Source organism: Periplaneta americana, chromosome 8, assembly GCF_040183065.1.
Source record: "Periplaneta americana isolate PAMFEO1 chromosome 8, P.americana_PAMFEO1_priV1, whole genome shotgun sequence".
Lineage (NCBI taxonomy): Eukaryota > Metazoa > Arthropoda > Insecta > Blattodea > Blattidae > Periplaneta > Periplaneta americana.
In genome coordinates, this window is record NC_091124.1 from 25,995,092 (window position 1) to 26,012,200 (window position 17,109).

At 35.6% G+C, this 17,109-nt stretch overlaps 1 protein-coding gene across 1 annotated transcript in view; it reads right to left on the minus strand.

Moving 5' to 3' along the window:
• timeout (circadian regulator timeout) overlaps positions 1-16,578 on the minus strand; it is a 369,648-nt gene extending 353,070 nt beyond the window's left edge. The window contains exons 1-6 of the mRNA XM_069832667.1: positions 16,451-16,578; positions 15,980-16,142; positions 15,727-15,880; positions 13,240-13,420; positions 2,913-3,047; positions 2,740-2,835 (exon numbers count right to left, since the gene is read on the minus strand). Coding sequence (XP_069688768.1) covers positions 2,740-2,835; positions 2,913-3,047; positions 13,240-13,420; positions 15,727-15,880; positions 15,980-16,073 — 660 coding nt within the window. The 5' untranslated portion in view covers positions 16,074-16,142; positions 16,451-16,578. The remainder of the gene's footprint in view (positions 1-2,739; positions 2,836-2,912; positions 3,048-13,239; positions 13,421-15,726; positions 15,881-15,979; positions 16,143-16,450) is intronic.
• Positions 16,579-17,109: the final 531 nt, after the last annotated feature.

Genomic DNA, 17,109 nt, shown 5'->3' on the forward strand with positions numbered 1-17,109 from the left:
AACCTAATTTGAAAACCAGTGAATATACTTTCATTTTCTACATAATATTTGGGGCACACAGTAGTGTTGCAGTTGAGGCAAAATGCTGCAAAGCCGGAAGATCAGTTCGATTCCCGATGGGTCAAGGATTTTCTCCATTCATGTAAGTAATCCTTCCAACCGCACTATGGCCCTGGGGTTTACTTAGCCTCTAACAGAAATGAGCACCAGGGATATTTCTTTGATGTTAAAGGCAACAGGCACTTAGGACTGACATCCCTAATGCCGTTAATGTGACTGTCTGTAAAGATTGTCAGCCTTAACCTCCCACCACCTCTGATATATAATAGGGTTGGCTTTTTACATAATATTTAAAAAAAAGCACTCCACTAGTGTCTTCCTTAGTTCCTTTTCCAGAGCTCCGTAGAAGATGCTCCTTTTTCTATTAAAAACTTCCTTTGACATTGCTATCCTTCTTTTGACTTCCTGATAGCAGCTTATGTTACTGCTTATACTGGGTGTTCAGTTCAAAATGTGTCATGGCTCGCTGTATGTCGTCATGTGGCTATCCGATGAGCCTAGAGAATTCAATCTTCCTACACTTCCGCAAAGGCATATTACCTAAATGCGAGAGATGTTGCCTAGCAAGTACGGCGTTCATTCTGAAGATTAATTACCGATACGTACGGTAACGCCAGTAGTGGCAAGAATGTGAACTGTTTGGAAACATGTACTGAAGTGAGTTTTTTTTCTTACTGTCGGGATATGGGGGAGAGGGTTAAGACGATTACTTACCTATTTGTTGACATTAACTTCGATGGTCAACATGGACACGGAGCATTTGATTTGTGTTGTGGAATGTTACCGTATGCAACCGATGATAACAAATACCCTGCGTACGACTTGCCGGCGCAAAACACTGTTCGAAAGAGGTTATGGTAGCACACAGACCGTACAGACCGCCATCTGTTGCTACGACGTTCAAGTTATACCGTACACGTTCTCAAGTTCAGATTGAAGAACGCCTTAAATAATAGGCAACTTCTCTAACATATAAGCTGAAACTCGCTTCAAATCGGTGACCCAACAACAGTGACGTCATGACACACTTTGAAATGAACACCCAGTAGTAGGCCTACACCGCAAGTATTTGAAACTGTCCACTTGCTCTACTGCCTCATTTAAAATTCCCAAGTTTACCTTCTTTACTTTTCTTCCTATGACCATGGCCTTCGTCTTGTTAGCATATATCTTCATCCCATACTGCTCACAGCTGTCATTTAGCTCCAGTAGCATATCCCTTAGTATCATCTCCTCTTCTGCTAACAACGCCATATCATTAGCAAATCTTAAACACTTTATTCTTCTTCCTGCTACTATCACTCCTCCCAAGTTCTGAAAACAGTTCTTCACTAAATCCTCCAAGTAGATGTTTTTTCTTTAATTTTATTGGGTTATTTTACGACACTGTATCAACATCTAGGTTATTTAGCGTCTGAATGAAATGAAGGTGATAATGCCGGTGAAATGAGTCCGGGGTCCAGCACCGAAATTTACCCAGCATTTGCTCGTATTGGGTTGAGGGAAAACCCCGGAAAAAACCTCAACCAGGTAACTTGCCCCGACCGGGATTCGAACCCGGGCCACCTGGTTTCGCATCCAGATGAGCTGACAGTTACTCCACAGGTGTGGGCAAGTAGATGTTGAACAGGGTAGGTGATAAAGGGCATCCTTGTCGTACTCCTCTCCCTATTTCACTTCCTTCTGACATTTCTTCTCCTATCCTAACTTTGACTCGTTTCATATAAAGGTTACTGAACAGCCTCCTCTCTTTCCAATCCACGCCAATTTCCTTCAGGATCGCCATCAGTGTATTCCAATCCACTCTGTCAAATGCCTTTTCTAGGTCCACAAATATTATATAAACTTCTTTATTCTTCTCTAGGTATCATTCACCGAATGTTCGTAGCAGTCTAATTTTATTGCATCTCTCGTACCTTTTCCCTTCCTGAAGCCAAACTGCTCTTCCAGCCATAGATATATTAATTTACAATTGTAATTGTATCAGCATGAAGTAGGCCCAGTAATAATAAAATTGCTTTTTAACATTATTGAAATAATTTGACAGAACCGCAAGTAGCAATGTGCCAACAAGCAAAATTCTAATTTAATTCTATACACATAGACAGTCCTACACATTGCAAAATGTTAATACCTTCTGAATACATTCTAAACTGTACATATTATGCATTACACAAAATACAAATATTATGTTCAATGGTTGTCAAGTTATTGAAGTTTAATTTTGTAATATGATATTAGACAAAGTGTCTTTCTGCACCAGTAATATAAATGATGCATTTCGAATCTGTTTGAAAGTAACCTCAAATCAGTAAGAACAGATAAATACTATCACGAACAATTATTTTTTCAAATTTGATGCATAATAATAGTGTAACATAAAGCTTAATAAAACACAATATATGCAAATCGATAAGCATATCAGTTACGTCTAACTGACTTAGAATAGGTATGTATCATGTACTGCATATTTAGCACACATTTCTGATGTCGTTACTGTACACCTAGAAAGAAAACTGATATAGTACGGAATAAGGATGGACAGTAGGACAACTGATGCACACTTAGGCAATTGATACAGCCAAAGTTTGACGTAAACAAGAAACGACCTGAAAATTTTACTTGGAAGTGGATGACTTACAAATCTATACATATATTCATATGCAGTAGACTACTTACCTCTAAAATGTGCATGTAGTATTGCTGCTCGTTTTCAGAACATGCTATGTACAAGAACAGATCTACCATTCCAGACTGGTGAAGAGCCCAAAGCAACTGCGACAAGAAACAAAAAATCAGAAATCAAGTATTATTTACGTTTTCAGTCATAACTGATGACAACTGACAATCACCTGATCATGAACACTGGCGTCATTATCAGTTCTTTTCTCAGCTTCCGGATCAGCTGGGACTTGCAATACATTTCGCACCAAGATCAAGATTCTTTCAATGACAAGCCCTTTATCTTCTTCCCTCTCCATTGAATCCTACAAAGGGAGAAAAAAATACGTAACAGTTGCTCAGTTTGTTATTTTTGAAACTAGTATTATTCAATAGAGTTAACAAAAGGAAATAGCAATAAGGAAGCAGTAGTTGAATGAAAATCAATTCAAGTTATATTATTGAAGAGTAGAGTCCAAGAGATAAATTAGAGAACAGTTAGTCAGCTCAAGTCGAAATCTGTTCTCAAACTGGATACATAATTAGAGTGCTACAGCTGACAGAATAATACAAAATATTAATTGATTATACTTACTTACTGGCTTTTAAGGAACACGGAGGTTCATTGCTGCCCTCACATAAGCCCACCATTGATCCCTATCCTGAGCAAGATTAATCCAGTCTCTACCGTCATATCCCACCTCCCTCAAATCCATTTTAATATTATCTTCCCATCTACATCTCGGCCTCCCCAAACGTCTTTTTCCCGCCGGCCTCCCAACTAACACTCTATAAGCATTTCTGGATTCGCCCATACGTGCTACATGCCCTGCCCTTCTCAAGCATCTGGATTTAATGTTCCTAATTATGTCAAGTGAAGAATACAATGCGTGCAGCTCTGCGTTGTGTAACTTTCTCCATTCTCCTGTAACTTTATCCCTCTTAGCCCCAAATATTTTCCTAAGAACCTTATTCTCAAACACCCTTAATCTCTGTTCCTCTCTCAAACTGAGAGTTCAAGCTATTTTGATATTATCTCGGATATTGTCCCACATGCTATTAACGTCTAACTCTTCCTTAGCTTCATCGGAAGTTGCTAAAGCAGCAAACCTATTTGAAATTTCAACCTGATAACGTTGCTTAGTTTCGTCGTCCTTTAATTTCAGAATATTGAATCTACTAATATTAGCTTGTTGCTCTACTCACTTAGCTACTGATAGCCTTTCCCTTAATTCTCCAATTACCAAATAATGGTCAGAGTTACAGTCTGTCCCCCTGAAAGTTCGAATGCCTACTATACTAGTATGTCTCCGTTTATCTATCAAGATGTGATCTATTTGGTTGTGTGTCATTCCATCAGGAGAAGTCCAAGTATATTTATGTATATCCTTATGGGGAAATGCTGTACTCTTGACATTAATTGATTATACTAACTGTAAAGTTACGAAATTAAATCTTGAATAAATATTATCTAAAAATTAAGTAGAACCCAGCCAAAAGTAGATAGTACTCACACAGCTGGCGAAATGCATGGAGTGCAAAAGATTCCCTTGTACAAATATAGAAGTCAGCCATTAAAAAATTATAAGAGAATTTAAGAAAATCTCAAGGACTGAGTGGAATGTTTATACTCGAACTGAAGTAATAAAATATATTATGTACCATATTTACGCGAATATAAGACGAGGTTATTATTATTCCCCCCCTTCCCAATTTTTGCGTTCGAAAAATGGGGAGGGTGAGTCGTCTTAAATTCGCGTATTAAGAAAAATATATAAGTTGCGTCAATTTCTTTATGTTGTGCAGTACACTAAATAATGCGACAGGTGAAGTTGTTTTTTCATTTTTCCCATGGTCCACTTGTTTAGAATGGTATGAATTATGTGGTGCATAACAAAAAAAAAAAATGTTCCAAATGTTTACCATTCCTCAGCTTCAACCTGACAAGACCACTTAGTCAGACTCTTAGGCCTTAGAGGGATAAAAATTTCATTTCATCAGGAGGATATTTAATTTACACAAGTACTTTAAATTTTATACCTATGTTCTAGAACCATAGTTAATAATGGATTACTTATCTGTGAATTCATCAACAAAATACCATAAAAATTTAAATTCTACAAAAGCCATTAAATTTGAGGTCGTCTTATATTTGGGTATACTTTCTTTAGCACTGTAGTGTATATTATTTGATATTCATATATATACATAACCCATATACCCAATATTTCTGTGACTACTGTGTGGAAAGCATCAACGTACATTAAATAGAGAATGAAGTGGAAAACCACTTACACTTCTGTTTTCATGGTACCATGAATGACATCACAGTAAACTTTTCATGTCAAAACATTACAATTTTTCTCTCTTGCACCTCGAAAATAGGCGCTTCACGTCAAAAAATTCTAGAATGCTGCTTATGTTATGTTACTCATACTACATCTATAAGCAGCTTGAGTGGTCTTCATTAGACTCAGTGAGGGAAGTGATACTGTATGCAACAGTATGGAATACCGCCACTGGTTTCTATGGCCAGAAAACATACTGTTAGTGAAAAATGACATATCATCACTGAAAAAATGTGATTGTAAAAATTTGTTTATACATTTCTTCACAGCAAAGAGTACTACCTATTTGCTTCGTAAATCTAAACTGCAAGCTTCTGGAACTGTATTCAGTATGTATTTAGACACACTTATTTGATAAGCTCAACCCCTGGAATGCTTACAATGGTAGTATTTCAAGTATAGAAGGCTGTGATCTGTACCTTGTGGCCAATGTTGCCAATTTAGTGACTGTCATTTTTTTGTTGCACTTTTTATTAATAATTAAGTAAGGCATTTTGAAGCTTTAACATTATTTTAAATGATAGTCTCAAAGGACATTGTAAAATGATCTACTAAATAACCGAAGAAACTTGAAATTATTTCATTAAGAAATTTAATGTGTTGCATAAGCTTCAAAGATTCGTGTTACTGCCTGTACGAAACAATTTATTGTATACATCATTTATGCCTAATGTTGTAAGGGAGGGGGTATGCTTTTTTTTAAATAGAGGTATGCCAGAGGAAAATCTTGGGATAGCATACCACCTCTGGTTTTTTTCTCACTTCCCTCAAAGATTAGACTTATTGCTATACATGAGATTATCTGAAATGTCAAATTGAATAAACATCTGACACAAAGGAATGTAAGCATTTGCTATTTGCAAACCAAAATTAACATAATCATTTAATAATTTCAAGGGAAAAATTGTTCCGGGGCCAGGTGTCGGGTGGAGTTCCCGGGTTGCTCAGTTGGAAAGAGCGCTGGTATGTTCAACCAGAGGTCCCGGGATCGATACCCGGCCCCAGAACAATTTTTCCCTTGGAATTATTCAAGTCTGCTTTACAGGGAGCTTCACCTGAAAGACTAGATTTGCATAATATATACGTCACTGTGTACGTTAACAGAAAACCACAATTCCAAGTCACACAGAGATTGTGTGCACTCGATGTGGGTCTCTGGCGTTTCGTCAGCCCACGCGAGTTGTGTGGATATAAAGGGAAAGGTTGAGACGGTGTCGGGTGGAGTTCCCGGGTAGCTCAGTGGTAGAGCGCTGGTACGTTCAACCAGAGGTCCCGGGATCGATAACTGGCCCCGGAACAATTTTTCCCTTGAAATTATTCAAATCTGCTTTACAGGGAGCTTCACCTGAAAGACTAGATTTGCATAATATACACGTTACTGTGTACGTTAACAGAAAACCACAATTCCAAGTCACACAGAGATTGTGTGCACTCGATGTGGGTCTCTGGCGTTTCGTCAGCCCACGCGAGTTGTGTGGATATAAAGGGAAAGGTTGAGACGGTGTCGGGTGGAGTTCCCGGGTAGCTCAGTTGGAAAGAGCGCTGGTACGTTCAACCAGAGGTCCCGGGATCGATACCCGGCCCCGGAACATTTTTTCCCTTGAAATTATTCAAGTCTGCTTTACAGGGAGCCTCACCTGAAAGACTAGATTTGCATAATAATCATTTAATTTTTTTAAAATTCCTTTAGAATTAATTGGTACTCTTCTAAATACAAAGCTAACAAGTCTCATGTCGAAACCTCACCTCAAACTAGGCACAAAGCAGTGTTCGTCTTCACAGAAGATAGACAAATATGACAAATTAGCTGTCTTTTCAAAATGTAAAGTTGTGACATTGAAACCTGAATAAATGATGGAAAAATTAAGCAGCATCCAGCTTTGAGTGTTCATTTACTTCTGACAGTGCACTGTGAGCATGATGTTGCTTCATGTCACTTGAAAGGTTGAGAATCATGGAAGAAAGCATCTCAACTAATCTATCCAAGTATTGCCACTGTTTCCTAAGGGAGCACTTCACTAAAAATGACAACTTTTTTCCAATCATTTTTTTGTCAACCAAATTTTGAGAGTAGGTCTACTATGTAAAATCCAAATAATGTTGAACTCTCAAATGTTTTTGGCTTTTGATTTTTTAATTTTTGTATTATTTCTTTTAGAAATATTTTCAAACTCAAGTTCTCAATTTTTAAGATTTCTTTTTTTCGATTACATTCACAAGACATAGAGAAACATTTCTATGTATTCATTTTATAAAATTTCACATTTATTCACTTTCAAAAATTGTTTTGAAGTTTTGAAAATGTTATTTTTTCTATAATTCATGAAAAAAATATTAATAAAATAAAGTAGCAGCATTTCTTACAAAATAAATGCATAGAAAGATGCAGCTACTTCATAAATACTTGCAGTAAAAATTTTATCCAGACTGATTAATATTTGACACAAAAAAGTTGGTGTTGAATCAAGGAAAATAAACTTACGGAAAAATGGGTTTGAAAAGCAAAATGAATATTTATGTAACACATACCTATTAAAAAATTCTCCTCCACTACATTCATCTAGTAGCTTCAGAGTCCCAACTTTAGGACAAAAAGTTACTAGATTTGTAATAAAAACTTACAGAAAAATGGATTTGAAAAGTAAAATTCTCCTCCGTTACATTAATCTAATAACTTCAGAGTCCCAACTTTAGGACAAAAAGTTACTAGATTTGCAATAAAAAATTTGTGAAAAATAATTCTCCAATGAAAAATAATTTTGGCAGCTCTTTAAATATCACACCCCCTTACAGCCTTAATTAAAAAAAACATATTTGTAATCTGAATTGAACAAATCCATTTGGAGTATCAAAATATACATTCTAAAGAAGTGAAATAATCAATAAAAATATTTTGGGAAATTTTCATGATTTTCAGTGGAGTCTTCCCTTAAAGTAACATAATAAGGAGTTTATGCTCAACCATGCCGAAATGTAGTAATTATACACCTGGTAGTAGCCCTTTAATGCACCTCATTAAAGTACACCTATTCATTAAAGTTCAGGTGTTCAGCCAATGACAAGTCACCTTTGTACCGTTATAAAACCGCACGTATCGATTATTCTCGGGTATGCAATCGAAAGACAATTAGCGAAAAGTCACAGAGGCTGGAAATCCAATACTGTCGCAGAAGATTATGTTCTGTTACTATAATAATTAGCGTTAATTGTAAATAATATTCAAATAAATTCAATTTGTCATCTCGTTTTTCAATTCTAAATCAATTTTCCATGTTATATCAGACTAATGTTCATCAAGGTCAATGACATTCGGCCTCCGAAAAAATCAATACTTTCGCGTCTGCGCACATCTCACAATTTAGGTCAGTTCGCACATAACCATAACATGACCTAATTTTGAATAATTTCAAGTTAGAAATATGGTCGAGCATAAAAAGTCGTATGAAACTTGCCTATAATGGTAATTAAGACGCTTGTATGAAAATTATGAAACTCGCGCTCGTTTCATAAACAAACATACTTGCGTCTTAATTACTATCATTATAGGCTCGTTGCATAATGTACTATTTCGTACCCTTACAATTTGAGGAGAGGTTTCGACAGAACTCATCTCCATCTTTCCTGTAAACTCTAACCTAAGATACAATTTTAAATATCAAGCTGCCTCAATTTTTTTTCTTCCTAACAAGCTGGTACTTGACTGTTCGTCATTTACTCATATGAAGCCAGTTATGTATACTAATTTACAGACAGAGTCATTGCCCAGGGTGCGCCATAGGAGGCTGGTCTACGCTACACACACAATAAGAGGAGCTTATGATGAAGATTTGTTGGGATGCCACAGGGGAACCGGAGCTCCCGAAGAAAATTCCTGTGTTACATGGACCACAGGGTTGCTCAACATGTTATAAATTGAGGGTACACTGGGGATCGAACCTGGGACCACAGGATTACGAGTTCAGCATTATAGCTACTGGATTGGCGTGGTGGTGCAATAAAATGTAATATTTATGTCTGAGCCATGTATTACAAACTATGTGGGCTAGTTAGCAGAAGAAGGGCAGACACCCACTAAAACTATACAGAAGCAAGACTGTTATTAATCTGTGAGACAAAGCACTTACTGATATTCTATGTAAATATTCACTTGTATTCTCAATAAAATATTATTGGAACATATTTATTTAGTTGGTTAATAGGTTCAACAAATCAACAAAATCTAACACAGTGGTTAATAATCCTTTATTACTTTCTCCAGTCCATGCATCCCTTTAAATGATCTGAAAAACTTTGTCCCACTGTTTATAACTAACCATTAACTAACACAGTTCCTAGCTAGCAGAGTTACTGAAGTAGTAGAGCATATATGTTCAAAACTGTTTGTCCAGTCTTTTAATTATTCGGCTCTAGTTCCATTGAATTTAATGTCACTATTTCCCAAGAGTATACAACAATCAATCCATCGACTTAAAAAATTATGCAAGAAAAACCAAACGTTTGGACTGCAGTGCTTTGAACAAGTTAATTGAAACGCAATCAATAAATTTAAAATAAGTTTTCAAAAGTAATTTCAATTACAAAATATTGTATTGAGAAATTTTAATTTGGAATTTACTTATGTTTTCTCGTGACTTCCTCCTGCATCCGATCAGAACATTTTTCATTCTCCAACAGTTCCAGTGCCAGCAGTTTTAATTTGGATGGGCAGAATTTAATCAAGGTAAGTCAACTCTCTTTCCTTGCTTACACCACACTAGTACTATTATCATAATAGATTCATTTTGAATCTTGCGTACACTACTTTTAACACTTGAATATAAATAGGACAGACAGGCAGATCATTCCAAACACGCTACAAAGAACACATTAAAGCAATAACCAGAGGACACATTACATTCACATATGCCGATCACATAACCAATACTAACCATACATACAATAACATAAATACAGACATGGAAATCCTACACATACAACCCAAGAACCAAAAACTCAACACACAAGAACAATACGAAATATACAAACACATTAAAACACACCCTGATCAAATTCTCAACACACAGATCAATTTCAGCACACACACACTATTCGACTCCACTCTTAAACACATTTCAACAATAAAACACACCCACTTAACAGGCAGAGAAGTTCGAGATGACGCTGTGATCTACTAGGCTCTGAGGATGGTGCGTGAAGCACTGAAACAGCTGTAAGCCAGACAAATCTTACATAATTAACACGAGTAAGTCCACTAGTAATCAATTAATCATAATAGATTATTATTGACGTGGTCTTGGTGTGAAGGTTAGCATGCCTGTCTACATACCAAGAGGTCCAAAGTTCGATTTCCAGCTACACTCAACATTAACTTCAAAGTTAGTGCCTAGAATGGGGCACTCCCAGTCTCATGATCAGAAAATTGGCGAGTCACGATAGCTGCCGAACTTTGGCCAAAGAAAAATGATTAAAAGCATCTATAGGGGGGCCTTGCAGCACTCCTACCTCATCTGGTAGGTAAGCTGGTATTATGTACATTATCCAAGTTCTTTGAAGAAGATCTTTTATAACATATATATGACAGTGTAATGGGTTTTCTTTTATAAAACTTTATTTCATAAAAGATCTTTTATAAAATGTAAGTGGATCTTATTACCTTTTATAAAAGATCTAGTCGCGACACTGTTATTCCAGGCATGACTTCTACTCTTTGCTTACATGTTAGGAACTGAAGGCTCTATAAAGTCTAGGTAGGTAGTATCGTTCGCCATTTTTGTTCTTTCGTTGCCGAGCTACCAGACGAGAAATCTATTTGCCACACCGTTAAACATCATATCATGATAATAAATCAAATGCACTGTAATTCAGCAAATAATTGAGCGGCAAATAACGTCCTCGTGTGCTTTCTGCGAACGCCAACAAAAGAGCCAAAATGGCGGGCGATTATATTAAGTATTTATCGAGCCTTAGCAAATCCATAACGTCATCATCAGTGAATCACAGGACGCACACGTTTAAATGTAGCTGACCTACAACGTGATTGGCTGCCAGAAATAAGAGCAACGGGACTATAGTAGATGGAAATAGTGGACATCAGATGGCAGCAATTCCGAAGTGGGTGAAGGAACTAAGATCTAAATCAAGGCTGACGAGAAGTAGAGTAATCCAAGTAGGATATAGTTCAGAAAGCAGCGATGAAGAGGGGAAAACAAGGTGAAAAAGCAGTATGACTTAAGGAAAAGGTGTGGAGGGGAAACAAATCGTGAGAGAAGAAAACTATGACCTAAATGAAGTAGCAATGTGGAAAAGTTAGCAGTGAAAAGTGCAAATAGTTAGAGATGTGAAGTGAAGGGAAATGTGTCATACAGGAGGGGGAGGGGGTCAAGAATTAGAAGTATAGTATTTTTGGTATAATAATGGGTGAGGAGTAAAGTAGTGAAAGAATTGATGACAGACAAGAAAAGATTAGTGAAAGAATTGCAATAATATTAAAAATAAGTACTTAATGACCTAAATGACTTGTATGAGAGGCGTTGTAAAGAGGGGAGACAGCACTGTATGCTAATAATGTGAAGTGCCACCTCACCACAAGACATATTGCTTAAAGACAAATTTATATAATGAAGAGTTCGCGGGAAAAACTATGAATGTCACATTTCTGTTAAGGATTAGATAATGATCTAATTGAGTCTATAACTGCAAGCTGTAATGCTGTTTCTATAGAAAATAAAGGAAAGGATTACTGTATTCGTGGTGATAATTCTCCTTTTTACCATTTTTCATAAGAACAACATTAGATTTCGTAGTGATCCATTGAATTAGATAATGACATCAACCTTAAGAAAACTGTGACTTTCATTCTTTTTCCCGCGAACTCTTCATTACACATTCATAAAAGATCTGCCTAGCTTGAAATCAATATGGCAGAACGTAAATATTGTTGGACAGTTACTACGACCTAAACGGATATAACAAACAGGTTTTCCTTTTCTGATAATACTGGGTGTTCAGTTCAAGGTGTGTCATGGCTCGCTGTATGCCGTCATGTGGCTAGCCGATGAGCCTAGAGAATTCAATCTTCCTACACTTCCGCAGAGGCATATTACCTGTGAGCCAGAGAAGTTGCCTAGCAATTACGGCGTTCATTCTGAAGAGTACGTACCGACACGTACGGTAACGCCGGTAGTGGCAGGAATGTGAACTGTTTGGAAACACGTACTGTCGGGATATGGGGAGAGGGTTAAGATGATTACTTACGTATTTTTTGACATTAACTTCGACGGTCAACATGGACACGGAGCATTTGATTTATGTTGTGGAATGTTGCAGTACGCAACCGATAATAACAAATACCCTGCGTACAACTTGCCCGCGCAAAACACAGTTCGAAAGAGGTTATGGTAGCACACAGACAGTACGGACCGCCATCTGTTGCTACGACATTCAAGTTATACCATACACGTTCTCAAGTTCAGATTGAACGCCTTGAATAATAGGCAACTTCTCTGACATATAAGCTGAAACTCGCTTCAAATCGGTGACTCAACAACAGTGACGTCATGACACACTTTGAAATGAACACCCAGTAGAAGCCATACTTACGCAGGAACTGTTAATGAGTTCATGTAGAAACTTCCCCTCAAACTGCGCATATAGTTGTATCTCCATAACACAAAGATGATTTAAAAAAATTGCTGTCAGTACTAGTTCTAAGGTTGAGAAGTTAAAGCTTCAGAAAAAGGTTACTGAAAAATGGCATAGCCCCTAGCCTTGGATAGCTAGTGCTTACTCATATGTTGAAACACACTGAGTGCACAAGGTCATCTTACATGTCATTCATTTAGGCATGTAGGGTGTCAACTACCCTGTCCAAGTATGTGCCGTTATTTCTTAATATAACATTTCAAGTACGTTATCAAGTAGTGGCACTCTAAGCACTGTTTAAGGGGATATTTCGACAAGAGATCATAAGCAGTTCCATAATTTCTGAAGTGTCATGAAGTTTCAGCATGTATAGTTGAGTGAAAAATAAAGAAGTCAAGCAACACACTGAATCACAACTTGATGAAATGAAGAAGAAAAAGAAGAGCAAAACCAAAATGGCAATGTAGGAGGTCACGACTATATAAGCATTGTAGTTCCACAGACCAACAGCAGTAAAATCTTAACTTACTATTTGCAGAATGTCACCAAGTTTCTTGCTCAATATGGCCCAAACTGTATCATCACAGAATGCTTCTTTGTACGACTGCAAGTTAGTTATGATCTGGAGGTAATAGTTGCGTGATGTCTTCTCGGCTGGTAGCTCTTCCCGGTACAACAGAAGTGCTGGATTCGTCAGATTGACTAGTAATCTAGCAAATGAAACAACGACAAAAAATAATCTAGAATATAGTGAAAGCAGATATCCAAGACATTAGAGTATGGAAAGAAATTTAGGCCTGCATAATTTATTTTTTTAAGTAATTTGCGTTTTCATGTTTTAATTTCTAAATTTTTAACATGCAGTGACTAAGGCATAAAAATATTAGAATTATCAAGCATTACAGAAAGGTTAACACTGATATCAGGCAATTTATTTTTTTTTCCAGGAGTGAAATGGAATTGATGGTTGGATTAAATAAGAAATAGGAAAAAAATTATATTGTAATGGTTCATCACACTTCCATTCAGGCATTATTATTATTATTATTATTATTATTATTATTATTATTATTATTATTGGTGGCCGGGTAGCTCAGTTGGTAGAGCAGCTGGCTACGGACTGGAAGGTCCAGGGTTCGATCCCAGGTGGTGACAGGATTTTTTCTCGTTGCCAAACTTTCAGAATGGCCCCGAGGTTCACTCAGCCTCCTATAAAATTGAGTACCGGGTCTTTCCCGGGGGTAAAAGGCAGTCAGAGCGTGGTGCCGACCACACCACCTCATTCTTGTGCCGAGGTCATGGAAAGCATGGGGCTCTACCGCCATGCCCCCCAAGTGCCTTCATGACATGTTACGGGGATACCATTACCTTTTTTTATTTACTATTACTATTATTCCATCATAAGTAATATCTACCTTTGTATTCCTTCTAAAGAATTAAGATATCGAAAACATTTTTATACCAGTAAGTCTAAAACTCTTTCACCGGTTGCCAGAAGCATAAAACTTACCAATTTGTTTGGTATGAAATTGGATCATTTTAATGTATAGTTTGAATATTTTATTGTTGTTGTTTTAATATTGGATTCTAATTCTACTGTAACACATGTTTAGTTATTACTGTTTCAATTGAGTTATTCTTCATTTTCACATCTATCCATTAACGTCTATTCATGTACATTTATTGCAGTTATTGTCATTATTTGTAATTATCATTATTTTTAATTATCGTCATTATTTGTAATTTTTGTCATTTGTGATGAACTATTATTGGCCTCTGGCTGTTGTACAGCACACTAAAATGTTAGTAAATAAATAAATTATTACTATTAGGCTATTATTATTATTATTATTATTATTATTATTATTATTATTATTATTATTATTATTATTATTATTATCAGAGATGGAACTTTAGCAGAATGCCTTTTTAAATGTGTTAAATCTATCTTCATTTAGAAAGTAAATCTGTACGAATTATACCTTTGTGATTGAAACATCACAGTTTTATGTTGCTCTTTTCTGTCTTTTTTAATATAAATGCGTAATTTACAAATTGAATGCTTTTTTTTCCTTTCTTTGATTATTTATCTATTATTTATTAATTTATTATTAAAAATTGCCTACAGGTAGCCTATATTTTAATTTATTTCTATAACCACTACAATGAAAGTGACTTCACCGAATGTATATTAGTCTTTCAGTCAGTTCACATTCTCTTTGCAATAATGAGTGCTGCCGTGCAAAAATATATAACAGTAAGCGTTTTAATTATCGCTTGTGTTTATTTGACAAGGCAACAATGAGTGCGGGTCTAACGTTATTTTTAACGGCTATTTTTCTTTCAGTTTTCATTGCTAAATATTTCATATCACAACATATCAGTACAACCAAACACAAAAATGCACTTTCTAAGGCTACTGGGAAGAAGATTTCTTTGCTTCCAACAGTAATTTGCAACATCGAGTCGAAAATCTCAATTTGCATTCGACTTAGGCCTATGTAAAGCTTTTCTTGCTGCCGAAATCCCTTTGTGGAAAGTACAAGGTTGTGGGTCTAGTGCAAGGTTTTAGTAATTGCTTTTTATTGCGTATTTTAGCTATTTATAATGCCTTTTTGCCTGCCTATTTTAGCTATTTATGCCTTCTTGTCTGCCTATTTTAATGATTCATAATGTCTAAACTTCCGGTCTCTTATTATTATTATTATTATTATTATTATTATTATTATTATTATTATTATTATGTAGGCTAAGTAGAATACTGCATTAATTTTATTAAATAGGTACTTAAAAAGCAAAATAACAGTAGGACTACATATTAGAAAAATGAAAAGAACTATCGGTTATACAGAACAAATAATAAGTATAGAAAATGTGTGTTCATATTACAGTTCAGACTAGTTTAACTTATGTAATTTGTTAAAGGAATAAATTTATATTTTTATGGCAAGATTACGACAAATAAGGTTAATTTTATTAAATTATAAAATAGGCTTAAACTTTTTTATAGACTCACCTTAATATTACATCAAATAATTCCACTTTATCCCAGTAGTCTTTCAAAATAGGTAACAAATCTGACTGAAGAATCTTTGCCTCACCAAGATGCCGGCGAATTTCATGATTTTCATCATCCCGTCGCAGATAACGAATGAGATCTTTTACAGTTTCTGAAACAGCAAGCATCGTAAGTCGATGAGAAGTGATACATCAAATTCAGATGACACGTTTTGTAATGAATTAAGTCATAATTATATTAAGGTACTTACCCTGGCAGTATGTATCAATGTAATATTTATTACCATCGTAATACCCTAGGGCATTACATGTTGCTGCAAGCTCAGCATACAGCAAAGACGACATCTTGAGTAACTTATAAGAAGGCCACAGAGGTTAGCTCTAAAGTTTCAAAACTCCTACAACTTCCACAGTCTGAAATATTAAATATAAATGCACATCATTAAAAACTTTGCCAGGAATGGGGAAAACTTATGATGCTCTTACCATAATCTATTAAATTAGAAAACTGTACTTCAACATTATGCTGTATAAACCCACAGAACTTAGTATAAGATCCAACTTATATCAACTCTTTTTATTATTAAACTTAATACCTACTTCTGACATAAACTTTTACTTAATACTGGCCTACGGTCCTGCCAATAACCTTAATTCATGTTACTTCTATTCCGTATTCCCTACAAAGTTTACCACAAAGTTAAAATTCATATAAAACTTACATTACTTGGGTCCAAACTGATTAATGAGCACACACTTAACTTTCATGAGTGCAAGTTAATGTCCATTCGAAGTAAACAAAGTAAAAACAAAACCATACTCTGCTCTTCTCGCCATATGCAATAAATTTCGCGCGTAAAGGAACCAATGAATACTATGAACAAATGATACACGGATAAACTTTGACCGAGGGAAATTTAACATGTAATACAGAACTGACAGCATGCCATGACATTACACATTATAATATTTAGGCCTACGTAGTAAGTTGCTAAACATATTACAGTATCTACTTCGACAGCGCAGAATACAGAGGGTAAACATGACCATTTTCTCTCAAATAGGCCAGTATTTAAATAGATTAGATATGAAACATAACATTACAATTAAAGAGTTCAAGTATCATATTTAACTAATTTATGTATTCATATATCCTTGACCAAAATTTAATTTTATTAAATCGATATTTATTCCTGTGAAAGGCCTTAAAACAAGTGACAGTTTACTTCTACTGCGAAATGTACAATAATGGCATTATAATAAATAATAAGATAATATACACACATAATATATTATTATATTTTTAGTCTTTCCGCCAATGCGGGTTGCCATAAAAGACAAAGAATAGTACGAACAGCAATGTGACAACAATATAACATAA